This window comes from Neodiprion pinetum, chromosome 2 (assembly GCF_021155775.2).
Source record: "Neodiprion pinetum isolate iyNeoPine1 chromosome 2, iyNeoPine1.2, whole genome shotgun sequence".
Lineage (NCBI taxonomy): Eukaryota > Metazoa > Arthropoda > Insecta > Hymenoptera > Diprionidae > Neodiprion > Neodiprion pinetum.
In genome coordinates, this window is record NC_060233.1 from 40,374,509 (window position 1) to 40,396,939 (window position 22,431).

Below are 22,431 nucleotides of genomic sequence, written 5' to 3' on the forward strand. Positions count from 1 at the left end.
TCACGTTCACCTTTGCAAGACGGTGCTGTTTCGGCACCCTAATAAATCCCTGATATCCGTCAGTATTTTGTCGCGAAAACACTTTATTCCCATGGGAAATTGATCGAGTGGGTGGAATTCGACACAACCCCGCAACGATTAGACCGCTCGTAAGCAGAACCGCAAACTATTGAATGACGGTGATTTACGCTCGCGGGGTGCGTTGCGCGTCACGTGTCATTCGGGACCGTAAAAAACTGTGCAAAACTCGAGGGAAACCGACGCCGGGCGTTGATTCTCCCGAAGGGAGGGTGACGACGACGCCGTGTTTGCTCCTCGGAAGGCGAGGGTGAACGTACACCGGATCCTCCCCCTCCTCCTTCACCTCCTCGTCCTCGTCCTCGTCTCCTCCTTTCCTTCGTCCATACACAATGCACGCGGGGTGAAAGCACGTTGGGTACTAATCGTGCAAACATTCCCGGTTGAATGGGACCCCGGATCCTTGTTTGGACCTCTCCAAATACACCTCGAGAATCCGGTGCCCGTCTCCCGTTTACCGATATAACGCGAAGTGGTGTTAAGGGATGAAAATAGGAGGGTGGGTCGATCTGTATTGGGGTAAATCTCGGTTATAATACGACTGATTTCTATTACACGCTTACCGCTCTCGCGTGCAACAGGTGACTTTCATGTACATGAACTCCACCCTCTTCGAGTTCAACAAGATGTCTACTGTGGCCGAGACGATACTGTCGTCCTTTGATACGGCTGGCATAACTCTGAACTCGTTGAAATGCTGGGGCGAGCCGTACCTCCACACCTACGTGGACAACCCTTTTCATCAGCACGTTAAGGACACCTACCACGAGACACGGAGTGAGTAAACTGCTTTGCTTTTTAACCTCCGCGAGGCTTTTCCCCGTTGACATATTCAATACACGTGTGTGTGTGTAGGTATGCATTTACGTATACCTAGATGATCTCGTCTGCGCGCGACTATTTCTCGCTGGTAAAAATACTTATTCGTTGAAAATTTCACTTCTTTTTTTTTCCTCGTCTCGTTTTACAACTAAAAAAAAACTAACACTCCATCCTTCTCCCGAGGTCCGTAATTTGACAAGCTGCGACGCTCTTCGGAGAGGAGCATCAATCAGCCTGTCGTATATGTCACGGGAAAAACCGCGGAGCAGAAGGAGATGGAGACGGTGGAAAAAAGAGAGAAAGAGTAAAAGAAAAAAAAGAAAAAGAAAGAAGGAAAGAAAAAAAAAAGTGAAAGAGTCAGTTGGAAAGTTGCGGTTCGGTTGACGTGAAATACTTTGACGAGTTCACGGTTGAATCTCTCTCTACGTATCTGTATGCATAACTGTGTGTATTGTACGTGTATACGTATATATGTGTTACGTATATGCATACGTGTACGTAAGCAGGTATATACGTACGTACCCGTACGCTTACGCTTACGTTCGACAAGTTGGTTATGGCCGCTAGTTTTCGACGAGGGATAACGAGGCCCCGAGGCGAGGACGTTTTTGCTCGGTTCTCATTTTACGTTTATCGCCTTATCTCTTCCATGATCTCGCCAACGAACAACCCTGATGGGAAAATAACGATTCAATCGAACGAACTTGCAGATTGATGAGCTCCGTCACTCCGACTTGTTTCCTCCACCAACCGGTATCCCCCACTTCTATTTTAAAACCTATTTATTCGACTAGAAACTCGCTTTTTTACTGCCCACGCTCCTAATTGTGGTCCATTTTCATCGTGGCTGCAAATAACGTAATATATAATACAGGCTTACGCGTGAAATCTGGTGTTTTGGGGAAATGTGGTTAAAGGTCACTGAAAGAGGTCAGAGTTTCTTTTTTTTCACCGTTTCAAACAACTCCATTATATTTTTTTTTTTTTTCCCTCTCTTTTCATTTTGTGTTTCCATCCAATTAGGTAACTCCTGTAATCGCTGTCGCGAAATAACGTTCCCTTCGGAAAATAACAGTTTTTACAACCAGAATAGGAACATTTCATTATTGTGCGGCCTTCCAGCCTTTACGATATCGCGATTTAAAACGTTACCTGTACCGGCTCGAACAAGACACGCGATATAAAATTTCGTCGATATTACGACAAACTCTCGGAGACTCTGAAACATTTTGGATTTTATTTGAAAAATCACGAGCTATAAAAATAAGTATTTGATTCGTGTGCCGTCCTTGCGGGTAACGATGCAACAAATAGAAGCGGTCAAGAATCTTTCGCAAAAGGAAGAGAAAATGTAGGAAAATAAGAAGCAATGACCTGCACATTAAATTGACCGGAAATCAATTCCACCCATTTTAAAAATTGGCTGCATTTGAGGGAAATTGGCCAAGTTATTCCCGCTGAATCGGCACGATGACAGGTATTGCGATTAGGTCAATTTACAATTGGGGTGAAGGAGAGAGAACTCCACGAGTATACCACGAGTATACGAGTATACGCTGGAAGAGGAGGAGGAGGAGGACCCACAATCGGCGTCGCGACGCGTTCCGCACGTCGTTTAGCTGCTTTGCATATCAGCTGATAACCCGCATGGTATTTCTCCTAATCCAACGCGCGAGGCTACACCACGTGGCTATAATATCACGTTGAATCGTGCCGCACGTACCTGCGCGAGATACGTGCGTAAATCGTTTTACACGTATGGAGTACGTGTGTTATAAATAGCCCGAACATTTTGAAAATGCTTGAAAATTACACCGAATATGAGACAGACGTTGAGAGAGAGAGAGAAGAGAGAATAAAACTATAATAGTAACAAAGAAGAAGAATTGCGTAGGCAAATCGGGCGTCTAATGGTCTGTTTGCGATCGCGTTATGGTCAGTCGGTTTTTATTGCTCGTTAAATATCTATTCTTGGGATATTTTTAAGAGTTATTGTCCAAAGGCACTGTACTCTCTTCTCTGCCCGATGAAAATAAATCAAAACTAGCCTCGCGGTCCTCGCGTCTCTACATAAAATTCACTCCCGTAATCGCGACGGCATTGCGAAACGTGAGCGACTGTAAAAATATTTTTCAAAAATACCGATCCGCGGGCATCGTTGCCGAGAGTAATTTTCAACGACTCTTGGACCTAACGGATCGAATCGTAGTAAAATCGTCCAGTCGCGGATCAATCGACTTGTAATTCCTTACATCTCTACTCTGTTACAGTATACGTGATACTCGGAAATTATTACGACCATATTGGATTACTGATGGCTTTGGACAAGAGAGAATTGCTGGAAAAAGGTACGCATTTATTGTTCGCGTTAATTAATTATTATACGTTACAGGTACGCGATACGTGTATGTTATAAAATACACACGCATCTGCATTTGTATGTACGATCTTGCGTAATACATACACGTATGCGGGTTTACCGAAGCGGTTCTTTTCTGTCGCAGACAAATACGTATACCTAAGCGATCGAATAAGGGTGGGGGGAATGGGGGTGGAAGCTTATTTCCCGGTCGTTGGAATATGAATGCTTCGTCTGCGGCGGACTGCTCTCTTACTTGAAGTGCAATTTATCGCGGACCGGGGACAAGACGGGGTGGAAAAATAAAGAGGGAAGAAAAATCCCAAGTCGAGATATAAAGGGGGGAGCTAATAACCGGAAATCTTACCGCATTGTCTATACCAGACGCAATCAGCTTCAATCCAATTCCCGTTCTATCTGTTTTTCCATTTTTATGTCGCAACATTTTTTTATACGACGATCGTTACGCGTACATCTACGTATATACGATGCATCGATGCTCGAACCTCGTCCGGCGTTCTCTTACGATTTCTTTCGCCCAGACAATGTAATACGATTACGCACGTAATATTACGCATATACATGTTTTCGTAAATTTTCCTCAACTCTCCCGCGTCGTCTGGCTCATACGTTGTATTACATTATTCCGTCGTTTAGCCAGTCGCCGTGGGATTTATTTTTACACCGGTAAGTCGAGAGCGACACCTGACCGCTAGACCAGTTTTATCGCTCTTATTTTTCTCTCTAGCTCTTTCAAACGCGTGCTCGTGTTTTCGTAGTTATTATTATTGTCTTAGTCGTCGTTATACAAATTACCGGCCGACCCAAGCCGGAACTAACTAGTGCCGATGGTGATAATTTTAGCCAAAGAACACGTGGGCGCTCGCTCGGTTGTCGAGTTGAGAAAGCAGCTTAAAAGCATGCTTTTTGTCCCGGGGATAACGCGCGAGTATTCGTACGCCTGTTATTGCGCAGGTGTAATACGAAGCTGTGTCAAGGTATAAACGGGAATCGCGTCGGCCTGTTTTACTCGGCGAAACACGTGGAATACCAGAAGCTACAAGCATCGGTCCGCAGGCCCGACGTGACTTGCCGCCGGAATATCAAACGGGCCCAGTTACGCCACCCCGTCAAATTTCGCTTCTCACGCTCGAGCTTTGCGCCGATTCTCGTTGAACCGAGAGGCGACGCGGTTTGTTTGCCTCTGCACGTCTCCGAAATGGATGGCGGATTTAATTCCGGGATCAAACGGTTCTCCTGTGTCTTGTTTCAGGGGATTATTGGGTGGTCGGTGTCGACCTCGAAGCTTACGATGAACAATCCCCGGAGAAATATCTCAGAGGCTTGCTGGAGAATGAGACTAATTTTGGGATAATACGAGCCTTCCGGAGTTACTTCAGCATCGTCGCATCGCCGCCTGCGGTCGACTTTAAAAACTTGACACGAAAGATCGACGAGTACCGGCGAAAACCGCCGTTCAACTTCACCAATCCCTTGGATAAGGTCAACGGGTTTTTTCCGGTGACTGGAAATATAAATGTTACACTTTTTGATTCCCTTAATTTCGCCACGGCAATCGTCTGTCGCTTACTTATCTTCCTATCGTTTTTTTTTTTCGTAGTTTTTATTCTTGATTACTTCAAGTTATCGATTCAACGCTATTCTAGTAATTTTAAAACGAGGGAAACAGCTCTTTAAAATTTTATCGAGCCCGGGCTGTTTGAGACAATCTTTCATCCGGACATCCCAACCCGCCAACATCATTTTTTACCTTCAATTCTCACGCAAATCCACCGCATCATTCAGCGGCTCAGTGCTCATGATCGTGTCAAATGAATTCCGGGATGATCGATCACGGAATACCTTTCAAAGGGATCTTTGAAGCTATACTAAGAGATGAAAAAAACTGAGATTCAAACGGTATTACGGTATGCGTTGGACGATGTTACAACCTGGCGCAGAGGCTAGCGGAATCAAATTTTCCAAAGTACCGCCGAGTTTCAAAGCCCATATTAAAAATACCTCAACGTAATTGAGGATATCTTCGCACTTCCACTCGATATCTCAAGAACTGATTCCTCAAAGGAATTCTTCTTGCCGGCACTGATCACCTAACTTGTACACGCGTTTAGCGCGAAAGATCAAAACTGCTCTGTTGAATCCGAGTTTCGTGCAAAATTTAGTCAGTGTCAGTCAGTTCGATGCTCGCGGGGCATTCCTGGCGCGAGATTCGAGTCTGGGGTATAAAAAACCCGCCCGTCCTCTTCTTCTTGGTCGCGTCTTTTCACCGCTCACGATCAGCCGTTGCGGAAGAGAGGCGACTCGAGACCCCGTTAACGGTCACTCTGGATCCTCGACGCAATTACGCTCCCCAATCTCATACCTTCGCTCTGCTGTTCTAAGGTAGATCCGACCCGAGACGTCTTACCTCTACGACGCGGTTCACCTCTACGAGCGCACCCTGCTGCAGGCCCTCGACGAGGGCAGGGACCCGAGGGACGGCAGAGGGATGGTGGCAGCCCTTCGCGGGGTCCACTATCGCAGTGCCATGGGGTATGTATACGCACGGCGCTGTGAATTTATGTCGAGAGCGTTGAGATCCTCGCCCGAGAATGCAGGGATGCAACGCGGAAATTCTCGGGAACTTTTCAAGCTTCATTTTCGCGGCTGCGGTATTTAGGGACTTTTTAAAACGGGACTGAAGAGTGATTTTCGATGCTGGAATGCGGTGAAACGGTAAAAAAAGGAAGGCTGAGATTATACTTGGCTCTAAATTGGACAGTAGTATCTACTGGAATTTTCTAGGACACTGTTTTTACGCTGTGTTTAAGGGATTATACGCAGTTAAGAGGCCGAAAAAAGCGATTTTTCAAAGATTTCTCGTGAAGAGGCATTTCAATTTATTAATACAAAAATTTGTACACGTATTTTTATTTTTTAAAATGGTGATTCTTAAAGCTGATATAGCCGATCTCCGGGAGCACCTCTAAAAAAAGGCGTCTCGTGTTGATCAGGATATCTCTGGATTGAAACAAAAAAAATCAAATTTATATCAGGTGTTATGTGGTCTTTAATCGAAGGAATAAGCAAAACATTAATTTTCAAAAAAACGACGGCTTCTCAAAAAAAAAAAAAAAGTACATTTTCCGCAAAAATTTTCGCTTCAATTTGTTTATAAAATAGAAAATGTTTATCGATAAGAAAAAACCTTCGATCAAAGATTGAAAAATGTATTCATAGAGCTTGTGTAAAAATTTGAGTCTGATCGGTTCAGCCGTTTCCGAGAAATCTTGCTCATCGACTCTGCAAACATAGTTTGGAAAATAACGCGTTCAAAGTTTCAAAAGCACTGTTGAAAGCTCTGAGGCGTTTATGCAAATGTGCGCGTAACTTCGAAAATATCTGTCGGTTCGACATGAAATTTTCTGTGTATATACTTAAATATATGTAAATTACGAAACGGAAATTAAAAAAATATGGATGATTGAAATCCAAATTCGGTTTTAGAGCCGAATCGTATTTGACATCGGCATTTAATCGGTTCGCTGAAATGTACGTATTGAAAAGCATCGTTTACTTAATATTTTAGCTCGAAACGCTATGTTTGCGTCAACACGATTATCTAGACGTCAAAGCAAATCTCGAATTGTAGAACACAAATCGAAATGTTTGACTCGCTCAAAGTTTTCAACACACGTTTCGACATTCGTTGGTGAATTTATAGAATTGCATTATAAATTTTTCCGCGAAACTTGGGAAACATTGTAAAAATTGTAGCGTAGCATGAACTGATGTTGAAACGAGATGAAATGAGATGTTTTTTTCTTCTTTACTGCAAAATATTTGCATCTTAGCTTTTCGATCTTTTTATATAAACGTTTCCGCAATTTTCTCGTTCTGGAAAGTAGTGAATCGGAAATTTTTATGTTATTTCAAACAGTCCGACCGGATGGTTGAAGCTAATAAAAACTGTATCGACGGCTGTACACGCTCGGTATATTTTTTTCGCGTGTCTAATAACGATACATTTCGTCCGATCTGCTTCAATCCTGCATGTAAACGGTATAAAATCAAGAGTTAAATATTTAACCGTCGGGAAAAGCTGATAAAAAGTTGTAATCCAACCGCAACCGTGTAATGCCAGTTTGTAGTTGAACGAGGTCTCTTATTAACAGAGAGAACGAAACGAATTACAGCATTTTATACTTATTACTCAGAGTATCGGTATAGTAACTACACACATGCACGCATGTTCGCATGAAATCGTTTCTAAATGAATTCTCTAACATCTGTGAGGACTCGAAACATCCGTTGAATAAAATTTTATCAAGACAAGAATGACGAGTCTGAGAAAATAAATAAGTGGCAAAATAAAAATATCGACGCATGTGCGGCGGGAAAGTTCTTCACCCTGATAAAAAAACTCGCCAATATTTTTCTCTCATACCCTCGCATATTCCGCACGTACGTACGACCGCGGTTTTTATTTATAGCTCGGTAGTATTACGTTCATTCATCCGTTCTCTGAATCGATGAGAGAGGCCTACCACGCTCTCGTTGCTGCCGAGCACGTGTCGAGCTTCCGATAATCGATTAAGGGTCGTTCAAATCGAAAGCCGCGGGGTGATTTCGGGGTGAAAATCAGAGCCGCCGTTATTGCGTCCGGATGCGTATGGCGGAAGAGGAAGATGGGCGGAAGTTTCCGGTCATCAGGATTCCGATATTTGACGAATTAGCGTCTCGTTACTCCGCGGCGACCAATTCGCATCCCCCGATCATTGTCATTTTTTATTTTAACTCCCGGTGAATATCGGATATCGCCACAAGCGCGTCTTGCTTGTACAGGTGTACTTATAGTATAACACGTGTACCCAGTCCCACTTATACACGGAAAACTCGGGAGAGGAGAGAGAGAGAGAGAGAAAAAAATTACGCCGTCCGTTCTAATAATAAAACACGCCGGCATTACGGCAGTGCCGAGCTTACATCACTGTCCAGTTCACTATCAACGCAATTTCGTCGAGACTCGAAAGCTCCGAAATCAGTTTCGCGTGCCTGATCAAGCGATACAAACGCGGCGACGGGAATTCGACTTTTGTAACGATAAAGCACGGCGCTGATCGCGAGCTTGCGTAGCCCCGCGATATCCTGATAGCCGGACACGAGATCCTCAAACTCTTCGGTAGCGGGCAGTCAATTTGGGTAATCTCGTCGTCGAAATCGAGCCGGTAATCACCGTCCGAGATTAACGGTTAATGCGAGAAATTTCGCGTCAAGTTGCCGATTTATCTGCTCTTATTTTTTTATGGAATCGCGAAAACTTTTCGCCCTTATCGCAACGTCCGGAAATTCGGCACGCGACGAAGCTCTACAAACCCGCAAAACATCAGCGCTCGTATAAAAAAGCTTGGGACACGTGCGGCCGGGATGATGGAACCGACCGGAGTATCACGTCGTCGACGACGCGTCGAGATGTGTAATATTCACCTAATTAACGAGCCTCCGAGACGCGGAGGCCTCGCGATCTTATCGCTTAAACCGGATCACCTCCGGAAGCTGCCTCGAGACCCAAGGAGCTTCTCGGATTCGGTGGAGTAACTCAATCCCGGGTGAGGGTCAAATCGATCGATATCTACGCTCAAGGATTAATTGCATTAATTTGTGCCTCATACGTGCCAGTCGACGAGAAATAATGATCGATTGATAATACCCGAACGGCAAATGACGTCGCTCAACTCGCTACACTCTCCTTGTTTCAGGTACATGGTTTACATGGACGAGAACGGTGACGCCGAGGGCAATTACTCCGTAATTGCCATTGGTAATCAGCCAAAGGACGACGGGGAGGACAGATTCGGCCTTTATCCAATCGGGTACTTCGTTGGGAAGGAGGAGAAGTCCGGTTTGCCGGTAAGTTGGGCCTTTTATATCAAGGATCTATTGACTATACTTGCCCAACCGAAAGTGAGTTTCGACGACAATGTCGAATACTTTACGACAAGATAATAGTTTGAAAGAAATCAACCGCAATAACGACGATAAGAATATTAAATTTTATAGATAATAATGCACAAAAGTCATCAATAAATTGCTTAAACAAAACGTTGTTTAGTAGATTTTCAAGTAATGTTTTTTTATTTGTCACGTGAAACGAATTCGTTGACTTTTCTGAATACATATGAATTTTGAAAGAATTTTCTCATTATTTTGAAATTTCCGTTTCCGAAAATGTGTAAATGCTGTATTTACAAAACCATTCGTTTAATTCCTCGGAAACTTCTTAATTACAATGTACAACGTTTTTAAGACAATATATCGAAAATTCACAATTTATCCTCCATTTTTCCAAAATTGTAAATGGAAAATTGGAAAAAAAATTAATCAAATTGAATTTTCTTATCATTTTTATTGTGGTTGATTTTTTTCAGATTTTTATCTTATCATAAAGTATTCAATATTTTCGACGAGACTCACTTTTGGTTAAAAATATATAGCCCGTACATTGTTAAGTAAACAATTGCTCTCCAAATTTTTTCCATTACTCATCTTTTAAACTTTCCAAAATTTCTGCTGATCCTTTCCCTGAACGACAGAGACTACAGTTAACCAAGAAAATACCTTGGATCAGAGGAACGCCACCCATTGCCGAACCCTACTGCGGCTACCACGGTGAAAAGTGCAAGTGTACGTATAACATTACAATCATTACGTAGATATATTTATGCAAGAAATCCGAAAAGTCTCGATCTTCCTGTCTACCGGTTTTACCTACTGTCGGCAAAACAGTGCGCGATTTATGATCCAGTCTTGGTAGAAGGACTGAAAGTCGGTAAGACGAAAAGACGGGGAGCCCATTTTTCACTCGAGAATACCCTGAACGACGGATAGCTCGACGATGTTTGTATGTAAGAATCGAAGTCAGAGGTTCGACATCGACCCGATTAAGGTTTTCCATTGTGTGATTCGGTATAGCGCACACTGGTGAAATAGTAGGCGGCGTCGCGGGGGGATTGCTCTTGATACTAACTGGGATCGCCCTGGTGCTCTACAGGAATTGGCGGTACGAGCAGGCACTCGACTCGCTTCTGTGGAAAGTCAACTATAAGGAAATTCAGGTCAAGGAACAGGAGGACGAAGCTACTCCCGCTAAAAGCGAGACAGACGACGCCACAAAAAATATCAAGGTTTTAAAAATTATTCAAATATTATACGATCACGTGCCGATCTTACCCGCGAAACTCGAACATGAGGAAACGTCGAGACGTGCGGCAAAACTGCAGATTCCTGTGTCGTCTCTTCAACGTGAGAAAAAACGATACCGTATCTAGGATTTTCTTTCGTTATTAGCTGATATTGCAAAAAGATAAAAAATTAATAAACTCAGAATTATGAATGGGTAGAAGTCTCATCGGTAAATGACTTACTTGGCCGATTGGATAAACTGATGTCACGTGACGCGAAACTTTCGAATTTCTTACCAAGTGCTTGCAACTGTCGAATCAGCACCACCTTCACTTTTGACAAAGTCGCAACGACCCTTGCGATTGCTGTTTTATTGCAAAATGAGGCAAACCTCTGACGTCAGTCCCTCAATTCTAGAGTCAAGTCATTTAACGGAATTCGTCACGGTTGTACGCCGTCCTGATTCTCAAAGCTCTGTCGGCCGAAGCTCGGGATCGTTGTGCAACGGATTCCATCTCTTTCAGAGAGCGGGATAACGATGCGGCTGGCGGTAGTCCGCGGAGTCGAGGCTAATCAAAGCGAATGTATTTTAGGCGATTCAGCCAGTCGTGAGAACGAGTCAAGTGTCATTAAGCTCGAACCCAGATGCGGATTTTCGCTACTCGACTATCTTCACCCAAATAGGAGTCTACAAGGGGCGAATATACGCGGTGAAAAAGGTGCGAAAAAAATCTATCGAAATCACCAGGGAGATGAAGAAGGAGCTGAAAATGGTGAGCGGTTGAATTTTGATAAGCCGAGGGCTGAGAATTTCGTATTAGCACGGCATTGTTGATCTCTGTTTGATGGATACCTGTTGCTGTACCTAGTAAATATAAAGTTACTCGGTTACTTCAAACCAAGTTATGGAAACGAAGCGGAGCAAAAGAAACTCATGACTTTCAGATGCGGGATTTGCGGCACGACAATTTAAACGCTTTCATCGGAGCCTGCACCGATCCCCCAAACATTTGCATAGTGGTGGAATATTGCACGAGAGGAAGCCTGAAGGTGACTACTCTCCCAGTCTTATATCTTCCTATTTAATTATATTTACCTTGCAACAGTCGGACACCGACTGTAAGACGTCAAGCCAAGAAAATTACGGCTGCAGCGGCTGATGATAAATCATCTCGGTTGCAGGACATCCTAGACAACGAGGACGTCAAATTGGATAACATGTTCATAGCTTCGTTAGTCGGGGACATTATCAGGGTAAGTAAGTTCGCCGTCTTGATGCCTGCGTATCCTCAAGCTTAAATCATGTGCTCGTACGTGTAATGTAGGTTGGTACTTACTCGGGTTTGCGCTGACTCGCGATGATTGATCGACCTCGCCAAGTCGTTTGTCACTCGTGTTTTACCCGCTGACGTCATTCGCGGCGAAGCGCTTTCACGATTTCACGTGTAACTTACCACCTACCGTATCCTGGGAGGGGGGAGGGGGAGGGGGGGGGGGGGGGGGGGCAGCTTTTGCCGCTGGAATTTGCACGGATAGAGAAACTAGAACTCTACCTGTAATTATTCACGAAATGAATGACAATCTAGCTGTGCCAAGAACATTCCATTTTATCACGGGGATTCCTTCGTAATGCGGGTAAGCGGGGACTAAGCCAGAACTTTCGAGACCCCTGGCGCAAAAGCAGTCCTCCACGCAAGCTTCCTGCTCGGGGCTATGACGAGTCTGACGTAAAAACGAATTAAGATGCCATTTGTGATTCTAATTACCTTTACGAGAATTGCGTTTAATCCACTCGCGCAAATGCCGGGATCCGCGGGACCGTGAACTCGGGACTCTGTCAAGCTTTCCGAAAATCTACGAGTAATTTCTTCTCGAGTAACAATATAACTCCATATCCCGTCTTTAATACGAATCGTCGGCAGTAACGTCTTAATCGGGTAAGGTTGTCCCCTTCTCTGAAGAGGAAATCGCTGTCGATTGGACGGCTCGAAAGATAACGACTCGACTGCTTGGGCAAGCGAATTCAGAGAATGTTGCGTCGAAACCTGCTTTTTCCTTCACTCCTTTCCCCTCTTCTCATCTTTCTCGTAGCTGTTATTCTTCTCTTTCGTTTTTCCAGGGGATGATATACCTTCACGAGTCGCCGGTCCGATTTCACGGAGCACTGAGCACGTCCAACTGTCTTGTCGACTCCCGTTGGGTGGTAAAACTTGCGGACTTTGGTCTCCGCGAATTCAAGAGAAACGCCGAGTGCGAACCGACTGATATAATTAAGAAATACGAAGGTAAAAAGAAGGTTTGCGGCTCGCGGTTCCTTCAATTTTCGACACGTTTCAACCCACCCCAAAGCCTCGTGTTCTCCTTACGTTGGTTGCAGGGCTGCTGTATCGGGCACCAGAACTTCTCCGTTCGCCCCAAATAAGAGAACCCTCGATTCGGGACTACCAGAAGGGTGACGTGTATTCCTTCGGGATTGTTCTCTACGAGATACAAGGACGCCACGGGCCCTTCGGCATCACCGACTTATCTGCTCCGGAGATTCTGAAGAGAGTTATCACTCGCAAACCGGGGAAGCCACCGTACAGGTAACTTTATGCCGATGTAACACATGGTCTTCCCGTAGGTATGTATGCGAATGGCTAGAATCCATCGTGTATGGATATGTAAATCAGCCTTCGATACTGCCAGGGGTCCTGCTGCTGTGATTCTGAGAAACGTCTTTTCAGCTCTTTTCATCCATTCTTATCGCTCGCTTCTTTTCCCTTTATACGACTTTCTTTCTCTTCGCAGACCGCCGTTCGACAAGCTGGAAAACAGTTTCGACTTCGTTCGGGATTGCCTGGTCGAATGTTGGGCTGAGAACCCGGATGATCGGCCAGACTTCAAAGTAGTCAGAAACAGACTGCGTCCCCTGAAAAAAGGCATGTGAGTACGAAGATAAGTTTGCCACCCATTCATTCGGGAACTTTATTCGTCGTCGTTTTTTCAGGAAACCAAACATATTCGACAACATGATGGCTATGATGGAGAAATACGCTACGAATTTGGAAGTACTCGTCGACGAGAGAACCGATCAGCTGATCGAGGAAAAGAAAAAAACAGGTCACTGTTATCTTTAACCCGGATTACCGGTTTTTATCGAATTGCGAATAACAGGAAAAAAATGTCCTGTTGCGGAAAGGTTTTTTTGTCGGGACTTAAAATTGTATCCGAACACCCTCGGCTTGTTAGAGTTCAATTTTTGGAAGTGAGGTATCCAAACCTCTGCCATGAGACAAACTTATCGATACATGCCTGACTATGAAGTTCTACCCATGACTGGCATCGACACGGTGAAACATGCAGTACTGATCGTGAGCGAGCGTCAAGTCGTCAATGGCGCGACGAGCTCTGTTCACCATGTCGATGTCAGACTCCCCCCAAACCAGGTATCCTTCCATTACCAGACGGCTTTCCATTGCTTGATCCTCAGACGCGCTCCTGTACGAGATGCTTCCACGATACGTCGCCGAGCAACTGAAACGGGGGCACAAAGTCGAGGCGGAGGGATTTGACTGCGTGACAATATACTTCAGCGACATAGTCGGGTTCACGTCGATGTCAGCGGAAAGCACACCGTTGCAGGTTCGTGGAATGTGCGTACATGAGAGTATTGTCGCGGTGCAGGGCGCGGTTGCGATAGCGGTAGGCGGTTCTAACGGCAGCTCAGCTCTGATGGAATGACCGTTTGATATACATACGTGTTGGCGTCTAGGTGGTCGACTTCCTGAACGACCTGTACACGTGCTTCGACTCGACGATAGAAAACTACGACGTGTACAAGGTGGAGACGATCGGAGATGCCTACATGGTGGTGAGTCCCTCCCTCTCTACCTCCATCCGAGACCTGAAACAGTGGATCCGTGTCACCGTGTCGACGGTTGGATTCTTCCTCGCGTTTTGTTTCTTGTTCTTCCTTTTTCTTATTATCTTTTTTACAGGTCAGTGGACTTCCCATCAGAAATGGCAATCAGCACGCGGGCGAAATTGCCACGATGTCTTTGTGCCTTCTCAACGCTGTTAAACAGTTCAGCATACGTCACAGACCTCTCGACAAGCTACAACTTCGCATCGGTATTCATTCGGGTGAGTCTTGATACCGTATATCACTCTAGACAACGTGTATATCCTCGACATGCAAATTGGTTTCGCAGTCTTTTTTCAATGCTCCGGCAACGCAGGCTATATACTATCGGCTTCAAAATTTCATTCGCACAAATGTGACGACCGCTTCTACGTTAACTCGCAATTGCGTACCGGGTAATGCTTGAATATTTTTAGCCTGTTTTTCTCCGCGTGCAATATCAAAGCCGAGAAACAACAGGCACGAAACTCTGCGGTGAATGGACTGCCTCGGAAAGAGAACGTGATAGTCCTATTATTCAAGTTTCCCGAGTGGTCAAGGAAACAGGAATAGTTATTGCATGATAATGTGTTACCATTACCGTCTCGGGCTGGTCGATAAATCGTGCCTGAAGCATGAAACACATTCTCCGCATTGGGAGTTAAACCATTTTTCACAAGAATAGCCGGGACGTTCGCGTCAGTCGTTCTGGGATGGTCGGGAGCGCCCATCGTCTTTGGGTTATGGCCCATTTCTTCGGCTGCAAAATGATGATGATTTCAACCAATCCGGAGTAATGGCAAAGATTCGGAGCAGTCTACATTTCTGTAGTTTAGTCCCCAACAGAATACGTATGGAAGAAGCATTACGCCACGGCTGAACGCCTCCGTCTTATAGTCTACTGGGGTTATGCTCGTTCTCCATACCCCCGGTAGAGGCGTCGTGCCGTATCCTTTCGCCTTTGAAGTGATTCACCACCAAGTCGAGGCATCGGAAACAACACTTGTATGTCCAAATCTCTGTTCTGCGGAACCAGATCACGACTCCAGTTTGCATTGCGCTTCAGTGCAGAGCTATTCTGGTCTCTCGCTACTGAGACAAAGACCGCGGTACTTCCGACACTTTCACCCTGTTTTCCGCTTAACCTTTCGTCAATATTTCACTCGTGTCGATTTTTTTTCCACAAAGAGTACTTCTCGCGAGTTCGAAATACCTCCTTGTATTTTGTGCTTCACTTCTCACGAATCGAGATATTCCGTCGGTAGAAGAGTCTCTGAGTAAGATGTAAGTTTTCGGACCATTCGTGGAATGAACGCCCTTTTTTCGACCAAACAGCACGGTTAAAGGTCCAATTTTCCATCGGTGACTGCGAATCGATGTCGTAGTACTTCGCAAACGAAGCCTCTCCGCCACAAATCTCTCGAATGATAATATCCGGAACATCAGTTAGACAACAATGTGCCCGTTAATCTCCCTTGAAAGACATCTATCCCATTGAGACGGATAAAAAGCACGACTTTTCACCAGAGCGGGTATAGAACGAACATCGCAATATTTATAGGAATGCGTATACCGCCTTCCTTCTTACAATTCTAGACCGTTACGGCGTGAAACAAAACTCACGGTTTCTTTCGATGTCATGGGAAAGAGCTTTCGCAATAAAGATTCCAGAATGTCAGTGTCCAGAGAGAACTCGTATACGAATTTCCTAAGTCACGCCGGCCAAGTGTACTATTGCGATTGTCGTATGTACTCCGTAATTGAAAACCCGGAACTCCTCTGACGCAGTATTTGTTTTTTCAAAAACAGGACCAGTATGCGCGGGTGTGGTTGGTCTGAAAATGCCGCGATACTGCCTCTTCGGTGACACGGTGAACACGGCGAGTCGGATGGAGTCAACGGGCCAACGTAAGAACCATTAAAGCAGAACCCGAGCTGACCTCCGACTGCACTGCACGCGGCAGCGGCGATAATCGTGCACCGACTAACGCGAATCGTTTTTGAATTTTCCAACAGCGTTGAAGATCCACTGCAGCTGGGAGACGAAGCGACTTCTGGACGAAGTCGGCGGCTTCCACCTGGTGGAACGCGGCGTTGTCTCGATGAAGGGAAAGGGCGAGCGTCTGACCTACTGGCTCATCGGGGAGGACCCTTTCCTCCAGCAGCAGAGATCGAAGGAACGGTTAGCCCGTCGTTCCCAGCAGCCGTCGTCCTGCGGAGGAGTCTCAGCCACCGGAGAGTCCTCGGCGCCGCGGAGCTCGTTGAAGAACAAGTCCCTAGTAAGAAAGACCTTCCTAAGGTGCTCGAGCGAGTCCCCGAAGCGGTTGAGGTTCGCCAGCTCGGATCAGCTCGACCAGCAGACTCAGCGAAGCGGAAGTCGACTCGAATCCATAGCCGACAACAGTCCCTGCAAGAAGCGGCCATCCTGCGGCCTCGGAGGCTCCGGATGCATGGAGACGATGCGCTCCGCAAGCTCGTCCTGTCCCTGCGTCGAAAAGCTCTGCGACTCGGAGCCCTCCCCGTCGATCCTGAACGCGGAACCGGAAGTCTTACGCGCCGAGGCGAACGGCGGGCTTCCGATGGCCGGAAGCGTTCCGGTCTTGCGGAGCGACTGCAGCCGTATCGGGCCCCGGAATTTTCGGCTCAAGCCGAATCTGGGCCTGCAGATGGTCTGCAGGTCCGCGCCCAGCAGCCCGAGGCACAGTTCTCTGGTCGTCGACGCTCCGCGTCGCGACACCCAGTCGACGGAGGAAATCGACGGGTGGGACTCCACCCCGCTCATATACTCGGCCAGCCAGTGTCCCGACTGACTGAGCGGCTGAGTGTCACCGCATTTTCGGCCGCTTTGTGTTTTTTGAGCTTTAATAAAGGCGCGGGTTTGTTCGCTTTATCGCGGGGGCAGCTCGCGATATTACGCCGCCTGGAAAATATCGCCCTCCGGCTTTTCCGCGGCTCGGTATAATGCCGGCATAACGGTTGAAAGCTGCGGAGGACGAGCGAGTCGGCGGTATTGCTATTCTAGCCAGTCACAGTAAATCTTTACTTCATCTTAATCTCGCCGAATGAGGGTAGGTGACGTAATGGCTCGTTATGCCCCGTTTTTATTCCCGTCATAAATAAGCCGGTAAATTTAAATGACATAATAAAGTGTCCTGTACCAAAGTCTGCTCCTCCGTTATATCTACGACCGACGCGTTAAAAATATTTACCCGTCCTCGTACCCGGCTCGTTAAATAACGCGGATCACGCTGATTAGTACGTTTAAATTAATCCTTCACCCTCCTCATTCTTCTCCCGTCCCCCCACCATCTCGCTAATTAGTCGAGTCAAAACTCTTTCTCTCCGTCTCCTTCTCTCCCTCTCTCCCTCCCTCTCTCTCTCTCTCTCTCTCTCTCTCTCTCTCTCTCTCTCTCTCTCTCTCTCTCTCTCTAATTCCCAGCTTTGCTCAACTCGATAAAATTTCACCGCGCGCGTTATAGTTTAGCGTCGTTACGATTTTCTACATTTTACTCCCGTCGCCTTCAATTCATTCCGATTTCGACTAATTGCCGACCGAAATAGTCCTCTCAGTCTAGCTAAATATCTTTGATGTTCGTACGAAGTATATCAAGAGCCATGATGTGTCTTTGATCAATCCGATCAATTTTCACATGTGTCATGTCTTTGTGTATAATGTTCAATTCAAGATCGTAATCTACTGCCTAATGCCTAATCCCTGTACTATCCGAAAAGTTTTAATCAATTCAGTTGTTCACACTGACAGCAGACTGTAGAAAAAAAAAAAAAATGTTGGTAAAAATATCCTGATCGTAGGATATCCTCAAATATTATATATCCTGTGAAATTTCAAAAGACTTTGACAAAGGCTGTCCCTCGGAATAACCGGTTCTACTTTGACCACCCCGTAGCAGTGAAACCTGACGACGTCTGAGAAATTGACTTTTACATTGTTATACAACTTCAGAAGATAATCGAGTAAAAGAATTCTCCGAGGGCTCATCGGGATTTCAATAATTTTTTTTCTCTCAAGATACGAATCGGATCTTTTTACTGAAGGAGAGAATAAAGAATATTGAAGCGCGGGTGACTGGGACTCAATTGAGGCAGGCGAGTAACTTCTTGCAATATTTAATAATCTTGTTTGGATTCTTCATATTTTTAACCCGTGAATTGTTTGAAGTGAGATATACACACCAGATATTACACAAAAAGGGGTTACGTATTGCAGTATCTAGCATCCATTATTACTGCATTAAAAATTGAATAAGATTATATAATATACACAGATTTACGATTAGGCGTAAGTTTTATTATAGCTTAGACAATCAAAAAGGCTCGTGCTTTTATTGATACACTTACTCAAGTATAAGTCAATGCATGTGTAACACACAGGTATGTGTATACATATATGCATAAATTTTACCCAACTGGTAATATCGTATTTTGTCAAGCATATAGTTATTTATATATTATACAAATATATATAATATATATATCTAGTCAATTTCGAATCTGCTATTGTTTTATTCCAAATGAATTTATATATGCGTAAAAGTTGATTGTCACAATCGCTTGGTCATTTTTTACGATATTACATTCGTCGACATTGCCTATGTATACTTGATATGTGATTCATCGATGAGAGACGTATCGATGAACTAGGAATTGAAAAGACAAATAAATAAATAATCAAAAGGACACGAGCTTATTCTGACGCTCGAGAACAACGTGATGAAATATATCTAATATATGAATAAATTGTTAAATATATAATGAAAACTTGAACTGTCAAATGTGAGTTTCGATCAGACGACAGTAATTTTTTTTTATCCTGCCTAAAAGAAGAAACGGAAAACGAGATAGAAAAAAAATCCCTATTGCACGTGAATTATATTATACGACACACGTTGCGTACATAAGAATTTCAATTCGTTATATCGTGGAATACGACGCATCGATAGCATCAGAATTTCCTCCACATTCTGAAAAGTTATGCAGCAATTTTTTCTATTCGACACTCCGGCCTCGATCTCGGAGAAAGTTAATAATTCAAACCGAAATTTCTCCATAGATCCGCGGACCGGAAATGGATGGTTATGTGTATTGAAATGAGGCGGTTAACGTAAGCGGTACTCGCCGATATTAGGATCGAGAACATATTGCATGGGAACGGCAATTGGCGGTGAGGATATTGGCAAACTAATTTGCGCGTCACGTGGTATAAAATACGACAAGTTTGCAGCGCGGTATTAGCAGAATTAAGCTTCCTGGTTACTGAAACAATTCCATCGAAGGAAATTGGAACACGACCTCCGAGGCACCGCGTGACTGCAAAGCCGCTTACCACGGCAGTTTATCTTTCCTTTGAAAGTTTGCACGTCGAAGAGAGCCGTGAGCCGTATTAGCAATGTCAACTCGGCGTATTTCTTTCCCAGCAAGGAGCGCCATTTCAAATTTGAATCGGCCGCTCGATTCCCCCGCAATTATGCAACCAGGGTAACACGCAGGCGATGCGTTGCCGTCCCTGAGTAAACAGCGCCTGCCAAAACCACGAGCCTCGTCATCGTCGATACATCATTTGTACATGTTCCGAAGGACTGTGAAGTACGAGTAGGACGAGGATAGAATCTGGAAAAATTGGTCAATTTTTGTAAATACGAGTATCAACTGCCTTTAACAGTTTCATCCGGTCTAACAGTGTGATTATTGTTTTAAACACAAATTACTGACACAGATTTCTTAGAATTTTACAACGTTCCTTTAACAAGCTGGAAGGTTTTGAAAAAATGTTACCAATTACCGATAGCGAATGAATAAATCAAACCGGACTCGATAAGGTCTGAATCCATTTTACTGCTCACTGTGAAAGAAAATAAACACTGCCTCTGAACCTGCATTTTTTTCCAAAACAGTGTAAACGAAGCGAATTATACTTACGAAGCCGAGACTCTCCAGGTCCATTTGAAAAATCGTTCCAGCAGACATGTGAAGGGATTTTTGAGATGCTCGCATGATTAGCAAAACCGTCGAACGGTCTTTGACGGGCAACTCGTACCAGCACGAGTTCCACAAATCCTCGGCAACGTTCACACTCTAAAACGTATTCTTATCTAAATTTCTTATCAAGCCGCGCACACAAACGATAATACAAAGCATTTAAACAAAAGTTCATACCGCGCGCTTCAGACGATCTCCAAATTTACTAATCAGCCAGTTCTGTCCGATAACGGCCGATATGTACATGACCGACTTGAAGAAACTCGATTTATCCCCGTTTAAGAAACTCTGAAAATAAACAACGAACTTCTTTCAAGAATTCATCAACAGTGTCCGTTACCAGAGACAATTAAGACAGAATTCCAGGACTGTCCGAACACGATACAGATTGTCGTGTCTCCGTGCTTCTATTCCGAAAACTCTTTATCGCTGCAACAAGTGATTAATTTTAGACTTTACCGTGTCAGAGTCGAATAAAATACGTACGACGAACGCGTAGAATCCGCAGCCGCCGATAAGCGCCGCAACGAGAACCGATTGAAAGAGGAGAGTGCAGTAGTACACGCGATTAAGTTCGGCGACGAAGCTGAAAATCGATGGAAAAGAGCACGGTGAATATAAGTCATGGGGAAAAAAGCATCGAAGACGGTAAGAGAGTTTGTCATCGATCGACTAGTTACCTGACAACGTCGGAATGCTCGTCGACGGATCTCTCGAGAAACCGACGATGGGAATCGAAGTCGGCAAGCTTACCTGAAAAATCGGTACGTGGTTACGTAACCGATAATTCTGCGGGGAAGTTAGGCGGTAGTTACTTACGCGGAGGGTGTTGCGGTCCTTCCGCGTCGCGTCCAACGCTCCGGAGCCGTTCGCCAAGAGCTTCGAGTCTGCGCGCAGCCTCGGCGTACATACCGACCATGAAGAAATCGGCGCCAAGGACGCCGAGGATGGCGATCGAGAGAGCGGCGGTGTTCCAGGCGTAGGCAAGGGCGAAGTCGAGGTCGGTTTCGACGCCGAGTAGCGACGTCCCGACGCTCGGGAGCCGATGGGCGTCGGCGTCGGGGGCTCCGAAGTAAAGAGGGGAGAGGAAAGCGACGACGATGAGAATCCAGACCACGAAGAAGAGCTTGATGAGCAGCGCGGCCTCCGCGTCGTTGCGGACGAACCGCGTCCGCTCGGCCGCGCTTGAGGCCGCGGCACGGCGCCGCTGTATTTCGGCGATCCAACCCTCGACGCGAGGTCCGTTCAGCACAAGGGTGTTCTGCTTGACGAGGATGACGATCAGCGCCGCAAGGATGACGCCGCGGTCGGCGAGGGCGTCCACCTCACTCCGGTGCTCGACGACCTCGACGGTCGTCAGGAGGGTGACGACGAAGGTCGAGGGCAGGGCAAAGGCGAAGTAGCCGGTGTAGAACGCCTTGTAGAACCAAGGGTGGCGGGGCGGTGGAAGGGCGAGGAGACCCGTCACGCTGAGGAAGAGGAGCGTCGGTCTCAGGGCGATTATACGACGCCTCGGAAAGGAGGGTGGAAACCGCATCGTCGTCGCTTCGCCCGCTAAGGGACTGCGGACGAGTTCCTACCCGGCCAGCAACGCAGCTCCAGGAATCGCCTGACAATTACCGACTTCAAAGGATCGCCTTCGCTCCTTAGACAACGCCTTATACTCGCCTTTGTTCAATCACTCCCGAATATTAATTTTGTACGATCCGAACGGCTCGCGATCCCAAGGAACGTTTGCCGACAATTAATATTAAACGAGGCGGAGCGGATAATTGATATTCCCTTTTCGCGAACCAATCGCAGTTTACGTTATACCTCGATGGTGTATCTAAAACGAGACGGTGGAACCTGTCGGACAAGAATCGCTCGAGGCTTTTGATCACCATTGTCGCAGCGGATTTAACGGGGGAAGAAGAGAACTCGTTGAAAATTTAAGGCTCTGGAATTTCGTTAACAGGTTATCGACGCGATTTGTTCTTTTCGATGAATCTTGGAAACAATTTCGGATTGTAAAGTTCGTAATTGCGGTATTGCGGTCAGTCAGACAGCTATGCTCAAGGCTGTTGATTCGTCGCACTTCGTACTTCGAAAGCGCAATTGATCGAATCGA

General features: G+C 45.5%; 2 protein-coding genes across 3 annotated transcripts in view; one reads left to right on the plus strand and one right to left on the minus strand.

Moving 5' to 3' along the window:
• Positions 1 to 18,835, plus strand: part of LOC124211045 (guanylate cyclase 32E) — a 30,413-nt gene extending 11,578 nt beyond the window's left edge. For both annotated transcript variants that reach the window (XM_046609689.2, XM_046609690.2), the window contains exons 5-23: positions 660 to 855; positions 3,171 to 3,248; positions 4,533 to 4,780; positions 5,667 to 5,812; positions 9,019 to 9,169; positions 9,853 to 9,943; positions 10,232 to 10,443; positions 11,035 to 11,214; positions 11,387 to 11,491; positions 11,624 to 11,695; positions 12,561 to 12,726; positions 12,819 to 13,026; positions 13,232 to 13,366; positions 13,431 to 13,543; positions 13,914 to 14,065; positions 14,196 to 14,294; positions 14,422 to 14,566; positions 16,134 to 16,232; positions 16,341 to 18,835. In XM_046609689.2, the coding sequence (XP_046465645.1) occupies positions 660 to 855; positions 3,171 to 3,248; positions 4,533 to 4,780; positions 5,667 to 5,812; positions 9,019 to 9,169; positions 9,853 to 9,943; positions 10,232 to 10,443; positions 11,035 to 11,214; positions 11,387 to 11,491; positions 11,624 to 11,695; positions 12,561 to 12,726; positions 12,819 to 13,026; positions 13,232 to 13,366; positions 13,431 to 13,543; positions 13,914 to 14,065; positions 14,196 to 14,294; positions 14,422 to 14,566; positions 16,134 to 16,232; positions 16,341 to 17,134 (3,390 nt within the window). In that variant the 3' untranslated portion in view covers positions 17,135 to 18,835. The remainder of the gene's footprint in view (positions 1 to 659; positions 856 to 3,170; positions 3,249 to 4,532; positions 4,781 to 5,666; positions 5,813 to 9,018; positions 9,170 to 9,852; positions 9,944 to 10,231; positions 10,444 to 11,034; positions 11,215 to 11,386; positions 11,492 to 11,623; positions 11,696 to 12,560; positions 12,727 to 12,818; positions 13,027 to 13,231; positions 13,367 to 13,430; positions 13,544 to 13,913; positions 14,066 to 14,195; positions 14,295 to 14,421; positions 14,567 to 16,133; positions 16,233 to 16,340) is intronic.
• Positions 18,836 to 19,898: 1,063 nt separating this feature from the next.
• LOC138190400 (odorant receptor 49a-like) lies at positions 19,899 to 21,858 on the minus strand. The gene is made up of 6 exons (XM_069133194.1): positions 21,141 to 21,858; positions 21,002 to 21,074; positions 20,781 to 20,907; positions 20,499 to 20,609; positions 20,262 to 20,417; positions 19,899 to 19,952 (listed from the first exon to the last, which is right to left on the minus strand). The coding sequence occupies exons 1-6, from the start codon at positions 21,856 to 21,858 to the stop codon at positions 19,899 to 19,901; spliced, it is 1,239 nt and encodes a 412-aa protein (XP_068989295.1).
• Positions 21,859 to 22,431: the final 573 nt, after the last annotated feature.

Excerpts from the sequence above, each read along its gene's own strand:
- LOC138190400 (XM_069133194.1), bottom strand. The coding sequence starts at position 21,858 with ATGCGGTTTCCACCCTCCTTTCCGAGGCGTCGTATAATCGCCCTGAGA. Across the intron at positions 20,610-20,780 it reads TTTTATTCGACTCTGACACG|AGTTTCTTAAACGGGGATAA; the intron begins GTAAAGTCTAAA and ends GTTTATTTTCAG. Across the intron at positions 20,418-20,498 it reads GAGATCGTCTGAAGCGCGCG|AGTGTGAACGTTGCCGAGGA; the intron begins GTATGAACTTTT and ends AATACGTTTTAG.